Source organism: Xiphophorus hellerii, chromosome 23, assembly GCF_003331165.1.
Source record: "Xiphophorus hellerii strain 12219 chromosome 23, Xiphophorus_hellerii-4.1, whole genome shotgun sequence".
NCBI lineage: Eukaryota > Metazoa > Chordata > Actinopteri > Cyprinodontiformes > Poeciliidae > Xiphophorus > Xiphophorus hellerii.
In genome coordinates this window covers 372910-397941 of record NC_045694.1, presented here as the reverse complement: position 1 = coordinate 397941, position 25032 = coordinate 372910, and the positions used below count along the sequence as shown (strand labels likewise).

The following is a 25032-nucleotide window of genomic DNA, read 5'->3' as shown; positions in this document are numbered from 1 at the left end:
AAAATGCAGCAGAATCAGAAACTGAGGATTTTACTGTTAGCGAATCTCAGAACAGGAAGGAGAAGAGAGACAGATTGAGGCAGACTTAATGGTTAGCGTTAGCTTATGCTAACTTGTTTACAGGTTTAGCAGTTTAGGATTAGCTTCTGCTAAGCACAGTGTAGCTAAGAGTCTTGTTTAGCAAATTAATGGCTAGTGAAGCTAACTTTTTGACTAGCTCTACCCACCACTGGCGATAACTTCAGCTGATTTTAGAGCAAACATATATTCTCCATTACAACCATGGCGGCCATCTTGAAAAATCACACCATTATCAGTCTATTATGTGACACAAACAATAATCGTCATCTGGGAAACATGTCAGCAAATTTAGTGCAAAGATACATATTACAAAACAACCACGGCGGCCATCTTGAATTTAGTGACGGGTCAGGGGACCGAGTCAGGGAACCGGGTCAGGAGTCAGGGAACCGGGTCAGGGGACCAGGTCAGGGAACCGGGTCAGGATCAGGGGACCAGGTCAGGGGACCGAGTCAGGGAACCGAGTCAGGGGACCGGGTCAGGGGACCGGGTCAGGAGTCAGGGGACCGGGTCAGGGGACCAGGTCAGGGAACCGGGTCAGGAGTCAGGGGACCGGGTCAGGGGACCGAGTCCAGCTGTCTCACACCAGCAGCTTCCAGTGATGTGATTGGCTAAATGAGCTCCAGCAGAGCCAGCGATCCGCTCCGGTCCACTGGGCCTGGTGTTGGCTCTGATCCAGTCCATCACAGCATTAACCCCTGTGGTTCTGGTTCTGCTTGGTTCTGCTCTGCCCTCTGACCAGGTGAGCTCACCTGGCTGATCCGCAGGTAAACCTGTGGGGACACGTTGTCCCGCCCCCTCATCGGCCCAGCAGCGACCGACCAATCAGACGCTGCAGTTCCTCAGATCAGAGGAATAAAAGCTCTGAAGCGGGGGGGGGCAGGTCGGGGCAAGTAGAGGAGGAACTGCCCCCCTCCCCCTCCCCCTCTACACACACTGAGCCACTGAATCACTGAATACAGGACAAAAGATCCAGATTCTTCTTGTTCAATGAGCCTGAAAACATCTGCAGGAAGCTGCAACCGAACCTCAGAACCTCAGAACCGGACCTGCGGACCCCCGGTCGCTACCTGAGCGGCTGCTCTGCAGAACCTCCAGGGTCCGGGCCAGCTCCTTGAAGCCCTCCAGGTTTCGGTCGTTCTGGCTGTAGAGCAAAATCTTCTTGGCATCTGAAAACAGGCGGGAAATTCTGGAAAACAGAACAGAGTTCACATCAGAACCAGAACCAAGACAGGGTTCTGGATCGCAGACGATGGTTCCAGAACCTCCCTGAGGAACATAAACCACTCAGACTCAGAAAGAGAACTGGATCAGTAGTTCTTTGACTCAGTTCAAAGAACTACTGATCTGGTCCTTTAATAGAAGGAAACCTGGAGTGAATGTTGAACAGGAAGTTCTGGTTCAGGACTGGAGAACAAAAACCCATTTCTATAACCGGGTCAGCGCACACCAGAACCAGAACCAGACCGATATCACCTCTGTGGATGAGTCTGTTCAGATTAGCGTTCTGATTAAGCAATTTATGAACAGGAAGCAGTTTTTCAGAATAAAAGTCTGGGACTCACATGGAGTCGTTGAAGTTTCCGACGACGCCCGGCGACTCGCCCGGCGTCGGGTTCCTGAAGCACGGGTTGTTGGCGTTGCAGAGGATCCCCTGAATCCACGGCAACGTTCCCGCCGACGGCATGGCCTTGTTGGGGAAGTGACCTGCAGACAGGAAGTGAGGCGACAGGAAGTGAAGAAAACATCAACAGTTTGATGGTTTCTGTGACCCAAACAGAACCACGGAGTCCTGAAGGTTCCACAGACTTTCTGCCTGGTTCTGGTTCTGTCTGGACCCAATCAGTAAGTGAGACTGGTTTTGACCCAGAATGGTCTGGACCTTGTTCTGAGAAGGAATCAACCCAGTCAGTCTCTTCATTACTGGTTCTGTTGGGTCGGTTCTGTCAGACCCAGCAGATAAAAGCACATCAAGAACAGGTTCAATAGGAACCGTCTGAACAGAACCCTCCTCCACCAGGTGGGCTGTCCCCTAATGTAGCAGAACCAGAACCAGAACCAGAACCAGCTCCTCATCCTGCCTCCTCCAGGATCCGGACCATCAGAACTTCTCCCAGCTCCATGTGGTTCTGCTGGTTCTGCTGCAGGGGCCCGGTTGCGGGTCGTCTCCGTCGTGTCTTTTATCTGGTTGGACCCGTTATCACCTGCAGAGCAGCATCGGACCTTCGGGCCGAGCCGGGCCGGGCCGGTATCAGGAACCTTTCAGACTGCCAACTGGCCTGTTTTCTAATCACGGCTGATAAGATAAGAGCTGCAGCTCCTCTGGGGTCCACAGGTCGGCCGGGCCGGGCCGGGCTGGGCCGGGCCGGGCCGGGCTGGGCCGGGCCGATCAGTAATCAATAAGAAACCCTGAGGAGCTCCTGCTCTGGTTCTGGTTCTTCCTCTCCAGAGCAGACCCGGTTCTGTTCTCCACATTCAACCACCGGGTTCCTCAGAACCAACAGAACCAAACCGTTCAGACCTGATGGAACATCAGAACCGGGTCACATCTGGCTCTGGTACCAAACCCAGCTGATCCGTCTAACTGGACCGTTATCTGGGTCAGAGGAAGGATCTGGTTCTGATTGGACCCGCTCTGCACCCGGGTTCTTTAGGGTGAAGCAGAACCTACAGAACCCCCTCCCATCTGGTTCTGGTTCGGTTCTCTGACCCGCTTCCTGTCCGATGGAGCCAAGGTCCGGTTCTGGTCGGGTTCTATCTCTGCTGGACACGAGGCTGATAGGGCAGAACCAGCTCACCCGCTCAGACCGGGTCGTCCCTGCTGAGCTCAGTGGTTCTGTTATTCAACAGAACCGGGTCGGCTCTGGTTCTGCAGGTTCTGACCTAGAGGAACCTGAATGCACCACCGCGGTTCTGTTCAGCCGTGGATCGGTTCTGATCCGGTTTTTGTCTGTAAACACGTTGCCTAGCAACAGGTACTGATTTCAAGTCCAGCAGAATTCGGAACTGGTTCTGATCCGGAACTGGAAGAATCTGGCAGCAGAACACAGAGCAGTTCGGATCCGTCCAGAACCGCCAAGTCGGACCTCCAGGAGAACCGGAGATCCGGGTCGGCTGCTGCGTCCTGATTGGTGGACGCCAACTTCCTGCCGCAGAGGAAGAACCAACCGGACCTTTGTGGTTCCGGAGAGACAAGGAACCATAAAGATCCGATAAACACAGGAGGACGGGTCCGAGTCACAGCAGCCGGTCATAATGTTCTGCTCAGAGAAACAGAACCAACAGAACCGACTTCAGCAGAACCCATCCCGTCCATCTGAAACAGACCGGGTCAGTTCAACAGAACCAGCTGGTGAAGGCTCGGGTTTCAGATCGTCAACAGCTTATCAGAGCGAGCGAAGAGAACCGCTCTGGGTTCTGGTTCTGGTTCTGGACTCACACTCATGCTGCTCATAGGGGGGGTAGTTGAGCCGCACAGCGATGAGGATGAAGAAGATGAAGAGCGGCCAGATGATCTCCACCAGCAGCTGGAGCTGAAACACACACACACACACACACACACATTTAATGGATGGATCAGAACCAGATCTGGAGACAAACCGGATCAGAACCACAATGGAAGGAAGGAACTTAGAACCAGCCAATCAGAGAGCAGCTCAACGCCAGGTGGAAGATCAAGGAAACCATCTTTAATCTGACGGATCCGGCAGGAAGTGACAGATCTGAGCAGGAAGTGACAGATCAGAGCAGGAAGTGAACGATCTGAACAGGAAGTGAACGATCTGAGCAGGAAGTGACAGATCAGAGCAGGAAGTGAACGATCAGAGCAGGAAGTGAACGATCTGAGCAGGAAGTGAACGATCTGAGCAGGAAGTGAACGATCTGAGCAGGAAGTGAACGATCTGAGCAGGAAGTGACAGATCAGAGCAGGAAGTGACAGATCAGAGCAGGAAGTGACAGATCAGAGCAGGAAGTGAACGATCAGAGCAGGAAGTGAACGATCAGAGCAGGAAGTGAACGATCTGAGCAGGAAGTGAACGATCTGAGCAGGAAGTGAACGATCTGAGCAGGAAGTCACAGATCAGAGCAGGAAGTGATGCGCCTAACCGTCTGTCGGCGTCTGTAGGTGAAGTTCTTCCACAGCAGCAGGCCCAGCTGTGTGAACACGGACATGTCTGCAGCCGCCGCCGTGCAGGACTGCTGGCCGGCCGCCGCCCGCTCTGAGTTAAACACAAGCAGGGAGAGAGGGTGGGGTTAAAGGTCAGCTGATAGTGAAGCTGCTGATCACACACACACTTATCAGATCACACAGCGTCAGCACTGATCAGTGAAACACACTGCAGCTGTGAGGTCACACATGGGAACAGCATCCAGGAGGTACCGGTACCGGATCACCTTCTCTGTGAAACCAGAACATCATCCTGATAACCTTCAAGGCAAAAGTTCAGAATGAGGTTTAGAAAAAACAAAAGAGCTGCTGCTTTTTAGTGTCAAAATGACCTTTGACCCAAGAAAGCATCCGCTGCTCACGCTTCCTCAGTACTTTGGTTCTTAAACAGGATATGAACTGGGCCGAGTAAAAATGGTGGGGAGTTAAATGAACCAGAACCTGCAGGAATCCCTCCAACTCAGGATGGTGTCAATGACATGACCCCCCTCCCCGGTAGAGGCCACGGCTCCCCTGGAGGGCTGCAGTTACTTCTGGCTGCCAGCAGGGGGCCAACGAACCAGCTCGTGAGGACTTCGGGTGTAGGACGGTTCCATCACTCTACATGGGGAACGGTCTGACCAGGAGAGGAACCCGACCCACCTGTGGACACGGACCCTTCAAGTCCAGACAGGTCGCCGACACTGGTTCTGCTGGTCACGTCGGGCAGAGACCGCGGTCATCCGTTCCCTAGCAGTCCAGAACCGAGCCGCCTGATGCCAGGTGTTCCTCCAGCAGCACCAAGGCAGGAAGTGGCAGATGGCGCCATCGGAGCTTCAGGAGAATCCGGCCTCCGGACAGGCCAGGTCCAAGGCTCACAGACCGGAGTCACCATCCCAGCCTGTTTTTGCAATCCAGAGGCGGTTCCTCATCTTAGCCTTCATCAGTGGTAAAATCCTGGAGCCTGAGCCAGCCTCAGGCAGACCGGACCAGCAGAACCGGATCTGCATCGGGAGACGGGATCGGTTGGACTGCCGTCTCCAGAACCGCGGGGCCTCCGGGGAGCATCGCTGGTCAAGCCAGCAGCACGGAGACCCGACGGCTGCTTGGACACGCTTCATCACAGCAGAACCGGGTTCCTGACCAGAACCCTGAAGATTGAACTGACAGGAAACATCCGGGTCCACTGACGTTACTTTGATGATCGGGGCACTGAAGCAATCAGTCCAAAACTGGGTCTGAAAATACCTGGAAGACAGGTTCTGGTTCTGAACCACTTCAACGAGGGCCAGGCTCTGATCAAATCAGTCTCAGTAAGGCAGACTGAGGGAGTTCATCAGTGATTGAATCATCCAGAACCAGAACCCACCTACAGTCCCGACTCAGGGTTCTGATCATTGGGACTGAGAGGCGGTGCCACCTACTGCCCTGATCCTGACCTGGATCGGAGTAAAGGTACCGGCTCAGTAGTTTGGATCAAAACCTCCAAACTGTTACTTTTGCTGCTTCGTCTCAGAACCGTTTTCTGGTTCTGTTCTGGTGGATCCTCCGGAACCAACAGGGTCCAAACGACTCCTGCTGACAGCAGAGAGAAACTTTTTCTTCCAGCTACACAGAGGGAAGAACTCCAGCGTCCCGGGGAACAAACAGATCCAGAACCAGGTCAGTTCTACGTTCTGAACAAACACAACCTCATCCCTGGATTCAACTGGATGGGTCAGAGGTCAAACTGAAAACAGAACCTAACCCATAAGAACTTCCTTCAAAATGTCTCCAGAACCGCTGACCCAGAGAGAGTCTGGACCAGGAGGGAAGCAGCAGCTCAAACTTCTGCTCTCAGATCTAAATCTGATGTTTGGACCGAACCAACAAATCCTTCAGCGCTGATCGGTTCCTCGTGTTCTGATCAGAACAGAACAGAACCATCAGAACCATTAGAATAAAACAGAATCATTAGAATCAAACAGAACCATCAGAACCTTGGACATCTCAGCTCCTCAGATTAGACCTCTACATGTTGAAACAGCGCCCCCAGAGGTTCAACCACCAACTGCATCTTTCTGTCTTTTAAAAGTTTTTCTGGAACTTTTCGAGATTCAAACTTTGATCAAAGTCAGAAAATTAACCGAGTTGAAGCAGAACCAACAGAACCAAACACAGTTTGGAGACTCACCGCTCCGGCTCTGCGGGTTAGGGGCTCTGATGAGACTCTGCGGGGCCAGAAACCCGCAGATTCACGCTCCTGCTTCTGTTTCTCCGGTCACACGCCGCTGTCTCCAGAGAATAAACTCTCTTCGACACCGTCTTCCTCTCTATCTTCCTCTCTATCTTCCTCTCTGTCTTCCTCTCTATCTTCCTCTTCCTCTCCGTCTCCGTCTCGCTCGGTTCTCTCCGGTCCCGGACTCTCTCCTTCTACCTCCAGCTTCATCTGCCCGTCAGACCTGCAGCTGAGGGACTAAATCCCGACCTGAGCGGGTCAATGCTCAGCCATCAATCAGGCTGCTTCCGGTCTGCCCTGCCACAATAAGAGCCCGAGCCTCGGTCAGGTTGCTGAAGCAGCTGCTCTGTGTTCATTCTGTTTTTACTTCATAACTTTACTGTTGTGGTTCCGGATTATTGTTCTGTAATGTGGACCGGACTCACATCACCCCCGTGGTTCCGAGGAGAAGAACTGGACCGTCTGTGGGATGACATGAAGCTTTTCTCCATCAATCTTTCAGGATAAAACAACCTTTATTTTGAAAGGTCTGCCCGGGGCAGTTTCCGGTCAATAACAGCTAATTACTTCTTGTGTCGGACAGGTGGGTTACTCTCCACCTCAGACTTTCATAAGAAGAGAAAGTCCAGCTGATGTTTCACAATAAAAGACTTTTCGCGGTGATGGACCACCGCCTCTCTCCAGAACCCAGTTGGAGGACGGGTTCTGGAGAGAGGCTGCGTATCAGCACCGGAACCACGACTGGACCTGGACTTCCTGTAAACGGCCTTCAGAAGTGATTAGAGAAAAACTGGATTAAGATAAAACAAACAAATTATCTTCATGACGAGGAATCAGATCTGTATTCATCCCAACCAGGAGAACGCAGAGTTCGGTTCGGTTCGGTTCAGTTCCATTTAATTGGATGACTAACTGAAAATTCACTTAATTTTCATCTTAGAAATATGACTGAACTTTACTTAATTCAATCTGTAAACTAGTTTTAACTAAATGAACTGTAAATAACTTCAACTAATTTCCAACGGAATGTAAACTAGATAACTCTGAAACCAGCTAGTTAAATTTAAACTACATTTTTAGTTCACTTTAGACTGTAAAACAACTAAACCTTCTTTGTTGTTGCGTTGCTGCTCTCGTTCCTTTTAGCTTCCTGCAGCCACAGCTCGTCATCAACAGCTTTTTATTTGTTGCTCTTGTTATTTCCATCTCTGCTCTCCACCAGTGAAACCAGTCCCTGAACTGGGATCAACCAGCAGATGTTAGAGACCCGCCCCTCCCAGTCTGCTGCTGCTCTGATTGGTCGTCATCTGGTCGCATTGCCAACATCAGTCAATAGCAAACTGGATCAATGTTGCTCTTAAAACTTATTTCTTGATTGAGAAGTTTTTTAAAGTTTTAGTTTTTGAATCGCGATCGTTGCTTACAGAAATATTGGATGTAATTTCTCTCCTCAGAAATGGATCAGAACATCCAGTGGTTCCAGTGGTTTACCTGGACTACAACATCCAGAAGGCTTTGCTGCTCCTACTCAAAACTTCTACTCACACACGCAACCAAAGCGCCACCTTGTGGTCTGTCAGGCAAAAGTGTCTCTGAGTGAAGACACTGTCCTCAAATGCGGAGGACGAAGTGTGACAAGATGGCGACCGTCCCTCAGGTCTCCATGTGTCCCTCAGGTCTCCAGATGAACCAGACACTCAGTATGAGGTATTCAGGTTTGACACAACCAGCAGGAGGCACTGCTACACTCAAAGTGTGGGATTTCTGTCAGTCTTCTAGCGTTCATTTGCACACACACACACACACACACACACACACACACACACACACACACACACACACACACACACGCACACACACACACACACACACACAGTGTTCAGCCTGGTACAACAGTCAACAACTAAACAAAAGCTCTGTTGTGTATCAGACCCACATCACTGTTGTTCTCAGTCTGACAGCAGCACCAGGAATCTGCTGGTGAATCACAACCACCAGAACCATTGGGTCCATCAGAGCCACCGGAACCATTGGGTCCATCAGAGCCACCGGAACCATCCAAACCTGGATCCAGCATGGATTCGAAGCGGATCTCTTCAGCCTCTCAGCAGCAGGTCCGACTCAGGCAAAAGGTGAAGTATTGAGGACAGATCTCTGTTTAACTGTTGTTATGTAGGTCTGCTTACTGCTGGTTCTATTGGGTTCTGTAGAGTTCTGTTGAGTTCTGCAGAGGGAATTGGTTCCTCTACTGAGTTTGAAGTCTGAAGGGTTAGCAGAAGCATAGAAGCTGGTTCTGTCAGAACAGGAGTCGGATCAGATAAACAGTTCTGGGCAGACCGAGTCCAGGGGAACTCCTGATCCAAACTGAGCTGAATCAACCCGGTCCTCCGCTATTCTTGAGATTTCTGATTTCTCAGACGACAACCAACCAACTGACCGACCGACTGATCAACTGACCAGTTGACCAAGCAACCCACCAGTATTGCCATTTAGTTTATCATAACTGTGCCATAAAGTACAGTTTATGGCACAGTTATGATATGTTACAGTAAAGCAGGCTTAAAGTTAAAAGATTATTTAAGTTTGTTTACAGTTCGGTTAAACGTAATTTATTGTCAGTTTACAGTTGATTTATAGCTAAACTAGTTTAGAATTTACCTAAAATGAATTTAATTAGCACACAGCTAGCGTAATACCTCAAGTTTGTTTTAAGTCAGACTAGCTATTGAAAGTTAGCTCAAAGTTAAGATGTAAGTTTAAGGGCCATTGTGTAGTGTAGCAAGCGCTACATATGGTGACGCTACAGTCCTCCGTGGAGCCGTCCGGGGGTTTGATTCCCACCTTCAGACCTTTGCTGTCCATTTCCTGTCTGGTAACTATATATAAAGGCTGCTAAAGCCAAAAACGTTTAAGTTCAAAGTTGTTTTATTGTTTGTTTAGTAAGTTATATCGAGGACAGAGACTGATAGAATAATAAAACAAATCTGTAAGCTAGCTGCAAACTAGTTTACATTTAGCGTAAATATAGCTTACAGCTAGCTGTAAGCTGGTTTACATTTAGCGTAAATATAGCTTACAGCTAGCTGTAAGCTGGTTTACATTTAGTTGATAGTCTATGAAATATATTAAAATTAGCTTGAAGATAGCGTAATTAGCTTAAAGTTAGTTTAAAATCGACTTAGACATATTTTACAGTAATTCTTTCTTTATTGGTTTTAGTTCTGAATTACTTGGTGGAGCAGTTCAGGTCTGTGGTGAAGATCTGATTTGAAGGTAACAAACTGAAGTTGGTCCGATCTTCAGTGGTTCTCCTGAGATGTAAGATCAGTAGATTAGTTTCCTTTACAAAGTTAGCTATCAAGATGTGTATGATTTATCCTGAGTTCAGTGAATGCCTCACAGCAGCTGATGTTTGTGTTAAATTCTCTACCTGAGGTTCTCCTTACAGCTGCTTCAAACACTGTCCTCAGTTACTACTGTGTGTGTGTGTGTGTGTGTGTGTGTGTGTGTGTGTGTGTGTGTGTGTGTGTGTACAGTGTGTGGTGCCTGGTGGAGGCCATGAACAGTGAGCTCTGTGTTGATTAAGAAGTAAAACAAAGACGTGACTTCTTTAAACGCTGCAGCAGTTCTCAGAGTCACTCAAAGCTGCATCTCTGGATCCTGTTGTGTGTTCTGGACCCGGCAGGTTGGCCCGGTCCGTCTGCGGCAGCACCAGGTGGGATCAGGCCCCAGTGGTCTGTGTGTCTAAATCTGATCTGAAGGTCATTTAGTATCTCATCAAAACATCTCACATGCAGACAGAAGAACCTAACTTGGCTCCGATGTTCCCAGGAGCTGGCTTTTTAAAAAAGTAACGTTGGCCAATGAAAGATTCAACATGGCCGCCATGGTCATTAAGGAAAATTTATTGTAACACAAAATTTGCCAATTATTATCACTGCTGAATACTTATGCAATGAAGACATAACTTAAAACATAAAAATCATATTAACCGATACTTTTTTGATTTTTCAAAATGGCCGTCAAGGTTGTCATGGAAAATAAATTTCTGCACTAAAAACACAAATGGGTAAATGTGTTTGGTGTGAAATCATAGCTTACATATTTTGAATTATAGAAATTTTATATATTTTCTTGTTTTTTTTTTTCTGTTGGACATTTTTCAAAATGGTTGTAATGAAGAAGCTGTTGCCACAGGTGGGCACAGCTAACCAAAACGTTAGCTTCACTGACCATGAATCTCTAAACAAGGACATGAGCAGAAGCTAATGCTAACCATTACGAGTGTCGTTTATTTCCACCTCCTTCCTGTTGAGAACTGGAGTTAAACTCTCTCAACAAGCATTTCTCCTTTTCTGATTTTACTTCATGTTGTAACCGAGATTTAAAATCAACAAGACGACATAAACTAAGCGATAGAAAACCAAACTGGTGACGCACTTCCATCTCACTCATGGTCCCACAGGGGAAACAAAAGCGGCCGTGCGGTTAAAGTTCAAGTTTATTCAAGTTATTAAAATGAGAAACATTTTATGACAACAATTAGTTTAAAATGGCGTCTTGAAAAATGACCGTCATCCTGGGAAATATCAATCAATCAAGTTTATTTTGAGTAGCACAATTTAGCTTCAAGGCAGTTCAAATTGCTTTACTTCATAAACACAAAAATAAAAAATCATAAGACAACACACAGTCGACAGCTGAGAAGCCAGTGACAAATATTACATGTTGATCAGACAACATCAATACACATCAGACATATTGATCAATGCTCCATTTATTGTGGTTCAAGAGCAACTCTGACCAGCTGGGTTTTAGTCTGGGTTTGAAGGAGTCTGGGGTTTTGGCTGTTTTTCAGTTTTCTGGAAGTTTGTTCCAGATTTGTGGTGCATAGAAGTTGAATGCTGCTTCTCCATGAACAACAGCAGATCTGTAGTGGATTAAAGATCAAGAAAACAAACAGCCTGAGGGATGAGCATGAAAATGTTTATGCTTGTATCTATACTTGAATAATTTTTACAGTAAATGCTGATCTGTCAGGATTTTTATGCTGCAGGGTTCAGGGTTAAGGCTCAGGTGTTAGTCCTGAACAGGTTTCATTTCTGGTGGGTTTGAAGGAAGCTGGGACATCTGGACACAGGTGGACACAGGTGGACACAGGTGGACCGGCGGGTTCTGCAGGGCCCCTGGGTTCGGGTAGTCGGTTCTCTTTGACCGTTAGAAAAGAACCAGGAGGTTCGGGACTCCACCGGTTCGACGAAAACAGCGCCACCCTGCAGTTACTGTCCGCTCAGTGGTCACAGCAGGTACTGCAGCTGCAGCGCCGCTCCGCACGGCCGCTCACTGCGCACGCGCAATGAGATGAATGGCCGCTGCACCTGTCAGTCCACCAGGATGTGTGGCGGACAAATCCTCGGCCGTTAATCCAAGCTCGGTTCGGTCATCGGAGGAGGCTCCCACCGTGGCATGCTGAGCGGACCGGAGCGCTCCGTCTGACCGTCCGGACCCAGCCTCCCCCGGGGCCGCCCGCCTCCTCACCCCGCCTGCAGAGCCTCAGACCCCCGCTGCTGCCGAGCTGAGGCTGCGTGAAGCTCCGTGAAGCTCCGGGCGCGTCCATCCTGACTGCAATGGGATGCTGCGGGAGCGCGGAGGTAAGCAGGCCCGGTCCGGTCCGGTCCGGTTCGCTCCGCTCCGGTGTGTGTTCTACTTTGTGGGCTGACACTGTAACGGGATGGAGACTGGTTCTGGAGCAGAAAGGCCCGATCCGAGCTGGGATTACGGCCAGCAGCTCCTTAATCCAATTACAGCATCTCGGTTACCGAGCCGTTACCGGGCCGCTGCTGGTCAACAACAGGCCCAACCGAACCCCCGCAGGGTTCGGGTTAATGGAGGAACCCAACTGGCTGGGCCCGGCCCGGTCCGGTCCCACAGGCCCCGCTCAGCGCTCACTGTGACCGTTTTTGTGTCTGTTTCAGCGGACAAAGAGAGAATGGAGACCGCTGGAGGACCGGAGCTGCACCGACCTGCCCTGGTTCCTGCTCTTCACCGTCTTCTGCGTCGGCATGGTAACCACAGACAGACCATAATACCGCCGATTGAATACAGCCGCGATCAGTACCGTCACTGTAATACTGCTGTGATACAACAGAGCCAACCACACAGATTCTGCCTACAGAGTATTGTAGTACTCTAAATACTTCTGCAGTACTGCAGCTTTCCTGTAACATGACTGTAATAATCCACTGGTACTATAACTACTATAAAACTACTTTAATACATGACCATTAGGTGTGTACAGTGTGTTGGTAATTCAGGGTGTCGCACCACATTTACCTGCTCACATGGAGGAAGAACTTCAGGTGGATCTGTGGGTAGAAATGAGTGACGCCTCCAGGTGTATTTCTATAAAAGCAGCTTCATTCTGCAACAGAAAAGTATTTCCGTCTCCGTCTGACCCTGACGCTTCCTCAGAAACATTAATGATCCAAATCCATCTCAGTTTTTGTCACCAGCAGATTCTTTATCTGAATATCAACATCCGGTGACCCCCAAACATCTTCCTGACCCGTCCTTCACGGGCAGGACTGATGCTGCATTCAGGGACAGCAAAGAGCGCAGGTTTTCGCTGATACGGTTTTTAACACCTGAACCAGAATCTGTATTTACGACAATCATTCCACCCAGTGGAACCGAAGGTCCAACCGAGCTGTTACCGGGCCGCTGCTGGTCAACAACAGGCCCAACCGAACCCCCGCAGGGTTCGGGTTAATCCATCTGTCATGGAGATGCAGTCTGCTACACACCACAGCAGAACTTTACAGCGTCCAGATGGGTTCTGATTGGCTCACAGCTCCTCCCACTGAGCTCTGATTGGCTGGAGGTTTGACCTAGATGATTCCAGTCAGTGTTGATGTTTGGTTGGGGTTCAGATCCATCAGATGGAGTGATGGAGTAATCTGATGAGGTTCTGATGTGGTTCTGATGGTGTTCTGCAGGGCAGCATCTGTGGCTTCACCATCGCCACTGGCGGCGCCGCTCGCCTCGTCTTCGGCTATGACAGCTACGGCAACACCTGCGGCCGGCGTAACGAGCGGATCGAAGGCGTGCAGCTGAGCGGGCTGGACCACACCGACAGGAAGTGAGTGTTCACTGAGCAGAACCAGAACCAGAACCAGAATCAGGAGTTCTGGATGGTCCAAGGTGCCATCGATTCTGTTATGAGCCAACGTTCTGCTCAGCTCCCTGAAGGTGCAACCAGACTTTGACTAGACCAATCAATCTCCCCTCCACCATCGTGCTTCACAACTGCTAAGCGGTTCTGATCTGCTGAGTCTGGTTCTGTCCATCCTGGTTCTGTTCATTCTGGTTCTGTTCCATTACTCCTAGCTGCGGTATTCTTTCAACACGCTATTCAAGACACTCAGCTAAGAGCATGAGTGCTAACCTCAGTCTGGTGGCCATCTTGTTTCTAAACAAGAGGTTTTCTCTTTCAACCCTTCCAAGCTGCCATCTTGGTTCAGGGTCACAACCTTTGACCTATTAACTGAGGTCTATAGAGTCTGAGCTGGAGCGCCGGGGTTTCTGATCATTTCTTTGACCTCTGACCTTGACGTCTGAGATGTTTTCCAGTGAGCAGAACTTCCTGCTGCTCTGCAGCCGACTGCAGAGTTTCATTGTTCCTCAGTACTGTGTAATCCTACAGTACTACTGCAGTAATACTGCAGTAGTATTAATACTACTATTAATACTACTGCAGTATTACTGCAGTAATACTGCAGTAGTACTACAATGATACTACAGTAATACAGTAGCAGTGCTATCCACCTTATTCCTAGTCGCCATGAGGATTTACGTGATTTATGGGCGCGACTTCCGCAACTAACCGGAACCGCCATTTGTTTACATGGTAGCAATTTGCTAACCGGCTTCCCACAGAGGTTTTATCCTGTAAAATATGTGGGAACAGCAGCTGTCAAAGCTTAAGTTGTGGCAGTATTGTTTTACCGCTACCTACAGCTAATGCGGGGAGGGATGGCGACTTGAAGAAATGGCCGTAAATAACCCGCACTAACATAGTTAGCTACCCGCACTAACATAGTTAGCTACCCGCACTAGCATAGTTAGCTACCCATACTAGCATAGTTAGCTACCCGCACTAACATAGTTAGCTACCCATACTAGCATAGTTAGCTACCCGCACTAACATAGTTAGCTACCCGCACTAGCATAGTTAGCTACCCATACTAGCATAGTTAGCTACCCGCACTAACATAGTTAGCTACCTGCACTAGCATAGTTAGCTACCCGCACTAGCATAGTTAGCTACCCGCACTAACATAGTTAGCTACCCGCACTAGCATAGTTAGCTACCTGCACTAGCATAGTTAGCTAATTCACTGACTCAGTTGCAGATGCAGGTTTTCTTCCCTTGGTTTTTTTGTCCACACAATGAATTGAGCACATAAAGCATTTTGGGTTCTCTGTTCAGGTTTAGAAGTTTTAGCCAAATTCTTTTTGTTTTTGCTTTTGTTTTGGGAGCCGTTCAACACACACCTGTTGCTGCCACAAACTAAACTTGCTCTGATTATTAGAGAACAATCAACAGTTACTGAGCTCCACAAAGGCATCTTAAGACACTTTCCATTGTCAAGTTGTTCTCTATAACAGGTTAATGTGTGATTCGGTTCGGTTCTGGTCCAGTGGGGAGATTCTCCGTATTACGGTCTGAAGCGCAGCAGCTGCGGTTATTTCTCTGCTCATTTGCAGCGACACTCAGCACCGGAGAACCTCGAGGTTCTGGTTCTGGGACTAAATAAACCCAGATATTTTATTTTGTCTTATAAATAAATGTTGCTGGCCCAAACATAATGATGAAGACTCAGATCATGAACTTTATTATTTTTTAAATTCAAACGAAAAATCAAATTCACACCAAGCTAATATCATGTAGTTCTGGTGTTTTATTCTGTCGGCACAAACCTGCAGCTCAGTTCTCTGACCAGCTTCTCTGCTTTTCTCTTTATTACTGTCAGTTCTTCAGAGAAACGAGCAGCGCTGCTAATTCACCTTACAAAACTTAACGCTGTGTTCCTGTCGCTCCCTGTGACTAAACTTATAATTAGATCCTCTGTACTGAGCAGCTCTGATAGCAGACGGTGTGTCCGTGAACAAGTTTTACTAAATATTGTATCATAACCGAAAAGAGAGATGTAACTTTGAATATAGATTAGCAAAAAACCTACAAATTACAGTGAAATAGTGCTACTTCTGGTGGCGCCGGAAGTAAGACCCATAATGGTTTCCCCAGTTTCCCCAGTTTCCCCAGTAAGCCTCCCAGGAATAAGCTGGATAGTGTTAGTGTAGTGACTTACTATGTAATCTGGTGCTGTAAGGCTACATAGTAATAAAGTAAGAAAGTAGTACTAGAGTATTACAATGTTGCTGTAGTATTACTGCAGTAGTATAACTGTAATACTGTGATATTACTATAGTATTACCATAGTATTTCTGTGATACTGTAGTATTACTTCAGCTCTGTGACAATAGCTTCAGTGTTGTGGCTCTTTCTGGCACTTGAACACACGGTGCATTCAAGGTCCTGTGGGAGAGTTTTATGCTGACAGATGGTGAAAGCTGTGACTCATCAGCAGAGCTGCTTATACACACACACACACACACACACACACACACACACACACACACACACACGTTTGCGTGACCATCTTTGTGGGGACTTTCCATTGACTTCCATTCATTTCTACAGCCTAAACCTCATCCTAACCCAAACCAACCAAAACTCAATTCACACCTTAGTCCTAAATCTGACCCCTGACCCACAAACAGCATTTCCCTTTGTGGGGCCCAGGCTTCGGTCCCACAAGGAGCAGTGGGTCCCCACAACATAGTATGTGTCAGGAAAATGGTCCCCACAAGGTATTAGAACAAACGCACACACACACACACACACACAGTCTATTTTTACCTGCAGCTCCACCTGCAGGAGGCCGATCAGCTCAGGTCGATTTCCTGAGACGTTCAGGATGATGGATCTGTTGGACAGACACAGCAGAAACAGACTGAGGACTGGAAGGACGTCTGAGGTCCAGTTCTGGATCTGGTCGCTGTGGTTCTGTCTGGTTCTGGTTATCCCACTCAGTTTTCCATTTCTTTCAATTTCTTTGTCTCTTTGTTTCCATGTCCACATTCTACTGGTTCTGTTGGTTCTGGTCCAACTGGTCAGAGAGGGTCACCTGTAGGGCGGTGCGTTCTCACCTGACTCTCTGCTGCCCTCTGCAGGTTCGTCTTCTTCCTGGATCCCTGCAACATCGACATCGTCCAGAGGAAAATCAAGTCCATGGCTCTGTGTGTGTCCCTGTGCCCCCCCGAGGAGCTGAAGACCCACCAGGACCTGAAGAGGTTCGCCATGACAAATGGTGAGCCAACCCGTGGCTACGCCCACCTGGCAACGCCCACCTGGGCCTCACCTTAAGCTGCAGCAGCTTCCTGTTCTGCAGGAACTGATCCTGGCTCAGTGTTTCCATGAGCCGCAGCGTTTCTGCACTCGGTGCTGGAGCTGTGCTAACTGAGGGGAGATGATGGAGATGATGATGATCATGATGATAATGATGATGAAGGCGATGAAGATGAGCTCGTCCTCCATGTTTGCAGGTTCGGAGCTTTGCTCCTATGAGTTGCCGGCTCATCGTTACCCGGCGCTACCGGAGCGACTCGCCAGGTGTCCCAAGCTTCCCGTCCCCCGCAGGTAGGTGGCACTTTCCGCTATCTGCCCCTGATCTCTAACCTCTGACCCTTGACCTCTGACCTGTGTGTCCCAGCAAGCCGCTGCCGCTCTTCAACCGCTGCACGCCAGTGGACATGTCGTGCTACGCCAGGTTCGCCGAGGCGGTGGTGACCTTCGTGGGTGACAGCAGCGTCCTGCATCGCCTCATCGCCGGCGTCGCCGCCAGCAAAGAGATTATCGTCGGACTCTGTGTCCTCGCCTTAGGTAAGCACCGGCGGCCGTGATGTCACTTCCTCCTTGCTGTGACGTCAGTTCCTGTAGCCTGACCGCTGTGTCCTGTTTCCAGCGCTGTCCATGGTCCTCATGGTGATCATCCGCTACATCTCGGCCGTGCTGGTCTGGATCCTTACCTCGCTAGTGGTGCTGGGCTCCCTGGGTGAGGTCACTTCCTTTGTGCTGTGGGACAGGTGAGGTCACTTCCTGTGTGACACTGTGTTTGTGTCTCAGCGGGGACCAGCGTCCTCTGGTGGCTCTACATCGACCACCGTCTGTATGCCAACGACACGTCCTCCAAGGACCCCAAGGAGGCCAAACAGGAGGCACCGGAGGGGCAGCGTGACGGCGGCCAGGCGCTGCTGGTCTACGCCGCCGCCGCCACCATCTTCACCGTACGTACCGAACCAGAACCAGAAAATGCAGAGCCGGTGCTGTAGCTCTGAATGTCTGTGTGTGTGTGTGTGTGTGTACAGGTCATCCTGCTGCTGCTGATGCTCTTCATGCGGAAGCGCGTGGCGCTCACCATCGCTCTGTTCCACGTCGCAGGAAAAGTCTTCATCCACCTGCCGCTGCTCACCCTGCAGCCCTTCATCACCTTCCTCGCCCTGCTCCTCTTCTGGGTCTACTGGATCCTGGTGCTGCTCTTCCTGGGAACCACCGGTTGGTCCTCACACACCTACGCACACAAACACACACACACTTCATTTCTTTAGCCTAACCCAAAATTTTCCCTAAACCTTGAGTTTATAGCTAATCCTACCTTAAACTTAATTCACACCTTAGTTACTGACTACGGTGTGAATTAGTCACACCTTATTAAAACACACAGGATGTTTTCCTTTGGTTGTTCTTGAGAAAATGTCCTCACAACCACTGATGTCCTTGCAGTGTTGGTCATCAGGAGAAAGTCCTCACAACTACAGCTAAACAAGTATACATACTCAACAAGTTTATATTACATTCCTGTCAGTAAATTACTTACATATATTAATAGAATACAGTAGAATAGAAGAAATGGACATGAAGAAAAATAAAACATCAACAAAATTAAAGAGCCAAGCTAGTCATGTTTCCATCAATGTTTTTTTAATGAGCATATTAAAGTATCATATTATAAACTGTTGATGGAAATGGCAAAATAGCAAAATAACTCTCCATTAGACTCCGCCCCCTGCCTTCCTGCTGATCCTCAGAGGGATCACAGTGGCTGCCCCCTGCTGGCCAGAGCAGCAGCTAAGCGGTTTGTTGTGGTGCTGTGCAGGGAACCCGGAGCAGAACGAGGAGACGGGCTTGACGGAGTTCCGGCTGACGGGCTCGCTGCAGTACCTCACCTGGTACCACGCCGTGGGTCTGGTCTGGATCAGCGAGTTCATCCTGGCATGCCAGCAGATGACTGTCGCTGGCGCCGTTGTCACCTACTACTTCACCAGGTGAGTGTGGCGGCTCGGTTTGCCTGCAAGTCCGGGTCCAAATGCCAATCAGAACCTTCCGTCTGCAGGGATAAGAACCGGCTGCCGGTGACGCCCATCCTGTCGTCGGTTCTGAGGCTGGTCCGGTACCACCTAGGAACCGTTGCTAAGGGGTCCTTCATCATCACGCTAGTGAAGATCCCCCGCCTCGTCCTGATGTACGTCCACAACCAGTTGAAAGGACGGGTATGCACTCCGCTTCGCTGCCGCCCGGATCTGGTTGAGCTCAGCGGGTTGCCGCGGTAACTGTGTTCTGTTGTCTCCAGGAGAACGTGTGCGCCCGCTGCCTGCTGAAGTCCTGCATCTGCTGCCTGTGGTGTTTGGAGAAGTGCCTCAACTACTTGAACCAGGTAACGGACCGCCCTACCCCCGCGCGCAGGTTCTGGCAACGCCACCCTCACTGCCGTTATTTGTTTCCCAGAATGCATACGCAGCCACTGCCATCAACAGTACCAGTTTCTGCACGTCGGCCCGGGACGCCTTCGTCATCCTGGTAGAGAACGCGCTGCGGGTCGCCACCATCAACGCCGTGGGAGACTTTGTGCTCTTCCTGGGGAAGGTGAGGCGTTTGGTCCGAACGGGTCAGAGGCGTATCCTGGAGGGCTGGGATCCCGCATGTTTCAGTTCTCTCCCTGGAGGTAGTAAAACCTCCTCCGCAGGTCAATGTTCTTCTAATGAGCCATCATTGGATCCAGCTGCTTTAAACCAGGGATCGAACTAAAACATGCAGGATGCCGGCCCTCCACAACTCACTTTGCTCACCACCGTCTTAGAGAGACATGGTGTCACGACAACAGCTTTGCTTCAGGATGTCGTGTCTCCTCAGGTTCTGATCATGACGTGCACGGCATTCGCCGGCGTCCTGCTCCTCAACTACCAGCGGGACTACGCCGAGTGGCTGCTGCCGCTCATCATCGTCTGCCTCTTCGCCTTCCTGGTGGCCCACTGCTTCCTGTCCATCTTCGAGATCGTGGTGGACGTCCTGTTCCTGTGCTTCGCCATCGACACCAAGTACAACGATGGCACCCCTGGGAAGGAGTTCTTCATGGACAAAGCTCTGATGGTGAGCTTAGTCACATCTAGCTAAGCTCCCGCTAGATAGAAGAAAACAGGGCATTTTAGAAATGGTTTGGGGATATTTCATTTTACTTATTGACTTCAAAGAGAAAGAAAAAACCCATAACACCCAAACTTACCGGGCTATCATTGACCAAAACACTCAATGGGTTGAGGTTTAATAGGCTGAACTCCATGGTTAGCTTTAAGCTACCAGCCTGCTCTGTTCGGAACTGATATAAACACCATAAAAATACAAAAAATCCCATAAAATAATTATCTTCAGCTATTTGTACTGCCCAACCATCAGAACTCCGGTGGCCTAGAGAAATGGCGCTAGCTAACCAGTGTCTGGAACCAGGAGTTAGCTCCTCGGCTAGCGGCTGCAGTGGGTTTGGCTTGCAGGCTCTGAGTCTCCAGCTCCACGTCAGGCTAGCGATAGCATCCAGCGGTGGTAAAAGCTGCATTTCTCAGCGTTGGTTGGTGGCGTTTGGCTAGCGGTCTGCTGTCGGGGAACCTGCAACCACAAGGTTCTTTCTATAGAAACTCTGAATAAACCTGGATTCAGGTTTATTCCTTCATCCAATCAAATTGTACTAAGTGTGACATCACAGAGTGTCCTTCCTGTCCCTGCAGTGCATTGTGGGACCAGTAGTTGTAATAACAATTTATATTCAGAACAAGTCACTGAACCAGAACATCAAGAGATCAAACAACGAAGGCTTCTTTGACATCCACATTCCCATTGGTTCCCAATAATAAGCCACGGCCCTTTGATGTTTTTATCCAATCAGGTAACGGTAGGTCTGATCAGGTTTGATTCAGGTTTTATGTTTTTGAGGTTCCCACTTTGTCCTGTAAATGTTTCCTTGTTGCCCCGCCCCCACGGTGACCTCACCTGTCTCTTATGTCTCCACCCTTGCAGGAGTTCGTGGAGAGCAGTCGGCGGCTGGAGCGCGCGGGCGGACGTGGGCGGAGCCGGGTGAAAGAGGCGGCGTCGGAGGGGGCAGAGATGAAGCCCATGGTGAGTGATCGCGGTGCCGGAGGGGGCGTGGCCAGGCGGAACAGCTCGTCCGCGTTGGGGGCGGGGCCACACTGGGGCGAGGGCGGGGAGTGGGAGGAGCTTCAGGAGTTCCAGGTGTATTGCCTGCTGGTGGGGGTGCTGGTGGACTGGGTGCTGGCGGAGCAGAGCGACCTGGTCCTCTGCCTCAGCGAAGACGTCGTCCTCTTCCTCTGCGTCTGCCTGCCCACCTCCACCCTCTTCCTGGTCGTCAGCCTGCTGCACGCGCCAAGCCCCGCCCCCTTCGCCGCCAAGTCAGCCGCCATCACCGCCGCGTGCTAACAACAGACTAACTCTGGATGAACACTAGTGCATGCTTCATCACCTCCATCATCATCATCATCATCATCATCACGCTGCTGCTTGAACTATTTATGTTTCCTTCTTTTTTACTTTTGTACTTTTTTATGGAGAATATTTTTATAAAAATCTTCCAGCAGCTCTGTGTTTGAGTCTCTGTTCCACCTCGATTTGGTCGCCATGTTGCTTTCAACCCGACCAGGACTCAGCAGGCAGAACACCTGAGGTCACTTCCTGTTGCTGACCTCCTGCTCCACAGCAGAGGAGACTTAAGACATGAACTTGAACCCAGATCACTCACCCTCAGAACTGAAATCTGATCCGAACCAGAACCAGAACCACCTTTAAATTGACTTTTAATATTTTAATATATACATAAAATCATTGGAAACTTGTTGCCTGCTGGGTCCTCCAGGAATCAACACATAACGAGCTGAGAATTAACGAGGTAAGTGTTAACGAGCTGAGAGTTAACGAGCTGAGACTTAACGAGCTGAGACTTAACGAGCTGAGCGTTAACAAGCTAAGAGTTAATGAGCTAAGCGCTAACGAGCTGAGAATTAACAAGCTAAGCGTTAACGAACTGAGAGTTAACGAACTGGTTAACCTCAATAACGAGATTCTTAACAAGCTGGTTAATTAATTAATTAACATGTTGCTTTACCAGTTGGTTAACGAGCTCGTTAACCTGCTAGCCAACTGATGAGCTCGTTCAGCTGCAGACAGGAAGTTAACCATCTTCACATTTCCTGTTTCAGGCTCCAGGGACGAGTTCGGCTTGACCAAACTGGGACTTGTTGCAGAGACATTCCAGAAGTTTATTTTTAGTGTAACATGTTTACTATGGTTTCACTCCAGGGAAAACGATGATATTTTAATACGAAACTGGAAACAACGTAACAACGTAACCAAGCACTTTATCTGGAAGCGGCTGATGCATTTTTTCGTAGTGATGTCCGTTTTTATAAAACTCAGATCCTAACGCCGTCCGGACTCTTCGCTAACCTCTCTGCTCTGTGGGCGGAGCCGGCCCACATGGAAGGGGCGGGGCCTGCGGACAGGTGGAGCAGCAGCCGATTATGCCCTCAGAGAGTGGAGTCGGGGCTGCTGCGTGCTGTTGCCATGGAAACCACGTCCCGGGGCGGGGTGAGGTCATGTGACCGGCGAGGACGCCGTCGCTTCACCGTGGTGGGCAGAGCTTCCTGCAGCCGCGGCGGCAGCAATAACACCGGAACCACCAGTCTTCCTGCTTCTCTTCATCCGCTGCCCGACCTGACCCGACCCTCTTCTGGTTCTGGACCGGTGGGCCCGACCCGGTTCTAGACCCACCCAGTGTGACCCGCCCAGTGCGACCCGATTCTGGTTCTGTTAGACGTTGTCAGACTGTTTGTAGCGTCGATTTGTAACGGCCTGAATCTCTTTCAGAAATACTTTGACCTTCGACCCGAGTCCTAGCACCCAGCTGGCTCGGCCTCTTACTGGGAGCAAACCAGTCCACCAGACGGAACTCAGAGCGGTTCTGGCGTCGGTTCTTTGGACCTTTACTCCATCAGAGGCGCTCCGAGTCGGTCCGGTTCCCTCTGGAGGCGGAGCCTGGTCAAGCCCCGCCTCTGAGGCCTTTTCCCATCATGCACCTCAGCAGGGAGCCTGCAGGGGGAGCCGCTGAGCCGCTAATTGCACTAAAGATGGAGTTCCTGCAGCGCCGGCCGGACGGAGTTCGTAGATCAGATTCACCTGAACGCATCGTGACCGCTGTTGCCGGGCAGATTAGCTTCAGGAGCTGAGCAGTTTCACTCCAACACCAACAGGAACGGGTCGGTACCGGCCCGGGTCGGTACCGACCGGTTTCTTCCCATGAAGAACCACGCAGAGGCCAGCATCATTTCAAAATAAAACAGGAAGTCATCATGACAGGGTTTCTACACTTTCGGTTTCTACACAATAAAAGTCAGAAAAATGTTTGAGTTTCTACACTTTTATCTAAAATATAATAAAATAAATATTTAATATTTAGTTTTTAGTGGTTTTGGTTTTTATTGCTGTTCTAATCTGGACCAGCGGTTCTGATCCGGGTCGCCTATAGAGACCACATAGTCTGTTAAATCTGCTCTTCTATTAATAAAACAATTCAAACATGAAAACCTGATTCCCTTCCTGGTCTGAGGAGCTGCTAATAAAACCAACATGGAAACATTTTGAAACGGAAAGCAGGAGGAACCCAGTCATGATCAGAACATCAGGGTTCAGGAAGGAACCGGTTCTGATCCAAAAACCAGAAAAAAGGCCACACAACGTTTCTGTTGGAGGAAAACTCTTCAGCCTCCATCCGACCAATCACAGCACAGGCTCCGCCCACTGAAGATGAGCGAGGCTCAGAGAGGTTCCGGTTCTGGAGTCAAACATCCAAAGAACTAACTGTTCTGCCTGGAAACCATCCGAACCGAACCGGACCGACTAGGTCCCGGTGTGCTGATGGGTCCGGATTGGTTCGGACCACCTGGATCTGACCGGCAGCCTGGAGTCCAGGTGCAGCTTCCGGTTTCTGTTCGGAGTTCCGGACCGGAACGTCTCCGAGCCTCGCCGCCATTTTTTATCAGACTGTTTGTAGCTGAAGCAGCTGAATCGCGTCCTGCAGCCAGTTGCCCCACAATCAGGTTGCCATTTGTAAAGTTGCTGCAAAAAAAAGAACAGCAATGATTTGGTTTGGTGTGTTCAGCCTGTCAAAGAGAACGTGTCGGTTTCACCATGTCATTCAGTTAGTTTCTTGGTTGATTCTTCAATGTTTTTCACCAAATATTGATTCATTATCATCTGAATTGTTTTCTGAACCAGCAGGATGTTGATCCAGAAACTGAGAGGAAAAGAATGGATGATGGAGAAAAACGACTTGGGTGACAAAAACCCAGCCTTTATTTTGATATGTCACTTCCTCTTAATGGCAAGCCAATTTGCATATTAACTAATATTTCTCTATGAGCAAAAGAAACAGGAATAAAATGATAAACTAATGACAAAAAAATAAATTATCATAGAAGCTAAACAGCATCATGTAAAATGGATTTTTTGAGCTTTGAATCTTGTTATGCTCCATCATCAGAAACATTCCTGGATTCTTTCATGGATGTTTGGGAAATACGTTAATCTCCATGGCAACCATTCAGCTGCAAAAGCGCCTGGTTGGACCTAGCCCCGCCTTCGAGGCACAGCTCCTCCTCTGAACTGCAGGTTCACTCAGCTCTAAATTTAGTGAGCTAGCTAAGTAGTTAGCTTGCTAACCAAATATTTAGCTTGAGCTAGATGGCAAGTTAAATATTTAGCTTGTGAATTAAATATTCAATATGAATCTGACATTTATAAAAACAGGAACATGATGAAAATATGACTGAAAAATGAACCACATTGATTTGTTTATGACAAGACGAAGCAAATTATTGCTGTTAATTTTCTTACTGTAACTTCACAAACGGCACTCTAAGCCCAGCAGCCTGGTTGCTCAGCAACCTGGTTGCCCAGCAGCAGCCTGGTTGACCTGGTTGCAGGTTGACTCCAGGTGTGATTATTTTTCTGGTTTGTAACTGAAGAACTTCTTGCTTTTGTTTCTCTGTTGGTTTTTATATCATTTCTTATGTCTCTTTGTTTTATAAGAAAATAATTAAAATCAGAATTTCAGACGGTTTGTGGTCT

General features: G+C 49.1%; 3 protein-coding genes across 5 annotated transcripts in view; 1 reads left to right on the top strand and 2 right to left on the bottom strand.

The window, feature by feature from the left end:
* Window positions 1-6595, bottom strand: part of abca1b (ATP-binding cassette, sub-family A (ABC1), member 1B) — a 75854-nt gene extending 69259 nt beyond the window's left edge. Inside the window, exons 1-5 of one of the 2 annotated variants that reach the window (XM_032555222.1) lie at window positions 6402-6595; window positions 4189-4301; window positions 3521-3614; window positions 1647-1788; window positions 1152-1270 (exon numbers count right to left, since the gene is read on the bottom strand). In XM_032555222.1, coding sequence (XP_032411113.1) covers window positions 1152-1270; window positions 1647-1788; window positions 3521-3614; window positions 4189-4254 — 421 coding nt within the window. In that variant the 5' untranslated portion in view covers window positions 4255-4301; window positions 6402-6595. The remainder of the gene's footprint in view (window positions 1-1151; window positions 1271-1646; window positions 1789-3520; window positions 3615-4188; window positions 4302-6401) is intronic. The other variant, XM_032555223.1, reaches the window with a different exon arrangement.
* Window positions 1-25032, bottom strand: part of LOC116714596 (alpha-1,3-mannosyl-glycoprotein 4-beta-N-acetylglucosaminyltransferase B) — a 776799-nt gene that overhangs the window by 423625 nt on the left and 328142 nt on the right. The window lies entirely within an intron of this gene.
* Window positions 8435-25019, top strand: slc44a1b (solute carrier family 44 member 1b). Of its 2 annotated transcripts, none has more exons than XM_032555265.1 (16): window positions 8435-8578; window positions 12422-12511; window positions 13442-13584; window positions 16743-16879; window positions 17115-17208; window positions 17282-17451; window positions 17534-17623; window positions 17695-17855; window positions 17937-18123; window positions 18725-18893; window positions 18962-19118; window positions 19199-19282; window positions 19354-19491; window positions 19759-19995; window positions 20914-21012; window positions 22107-25019. In XM_032555265.1, exons 1-16 carry the CDS (start codon window positions 8522-8524, stop codon window positions 22128-22130), a joined length of 2037 nt encoding a protein of 678 aa, XP_032411156.1. In that variant the 5' UTR covers window positions 8435-8521; the 3' UTR covers window positions 22131-25019. The 2 variants fall into 2 exon arrangements, with proteins under 2 accessions (XP_032411156.1, XP_032411157.1); XM_032555266.1 differs by lacking the exon at window positions 8435-8578 and adding an exon at window positions 11458-12097.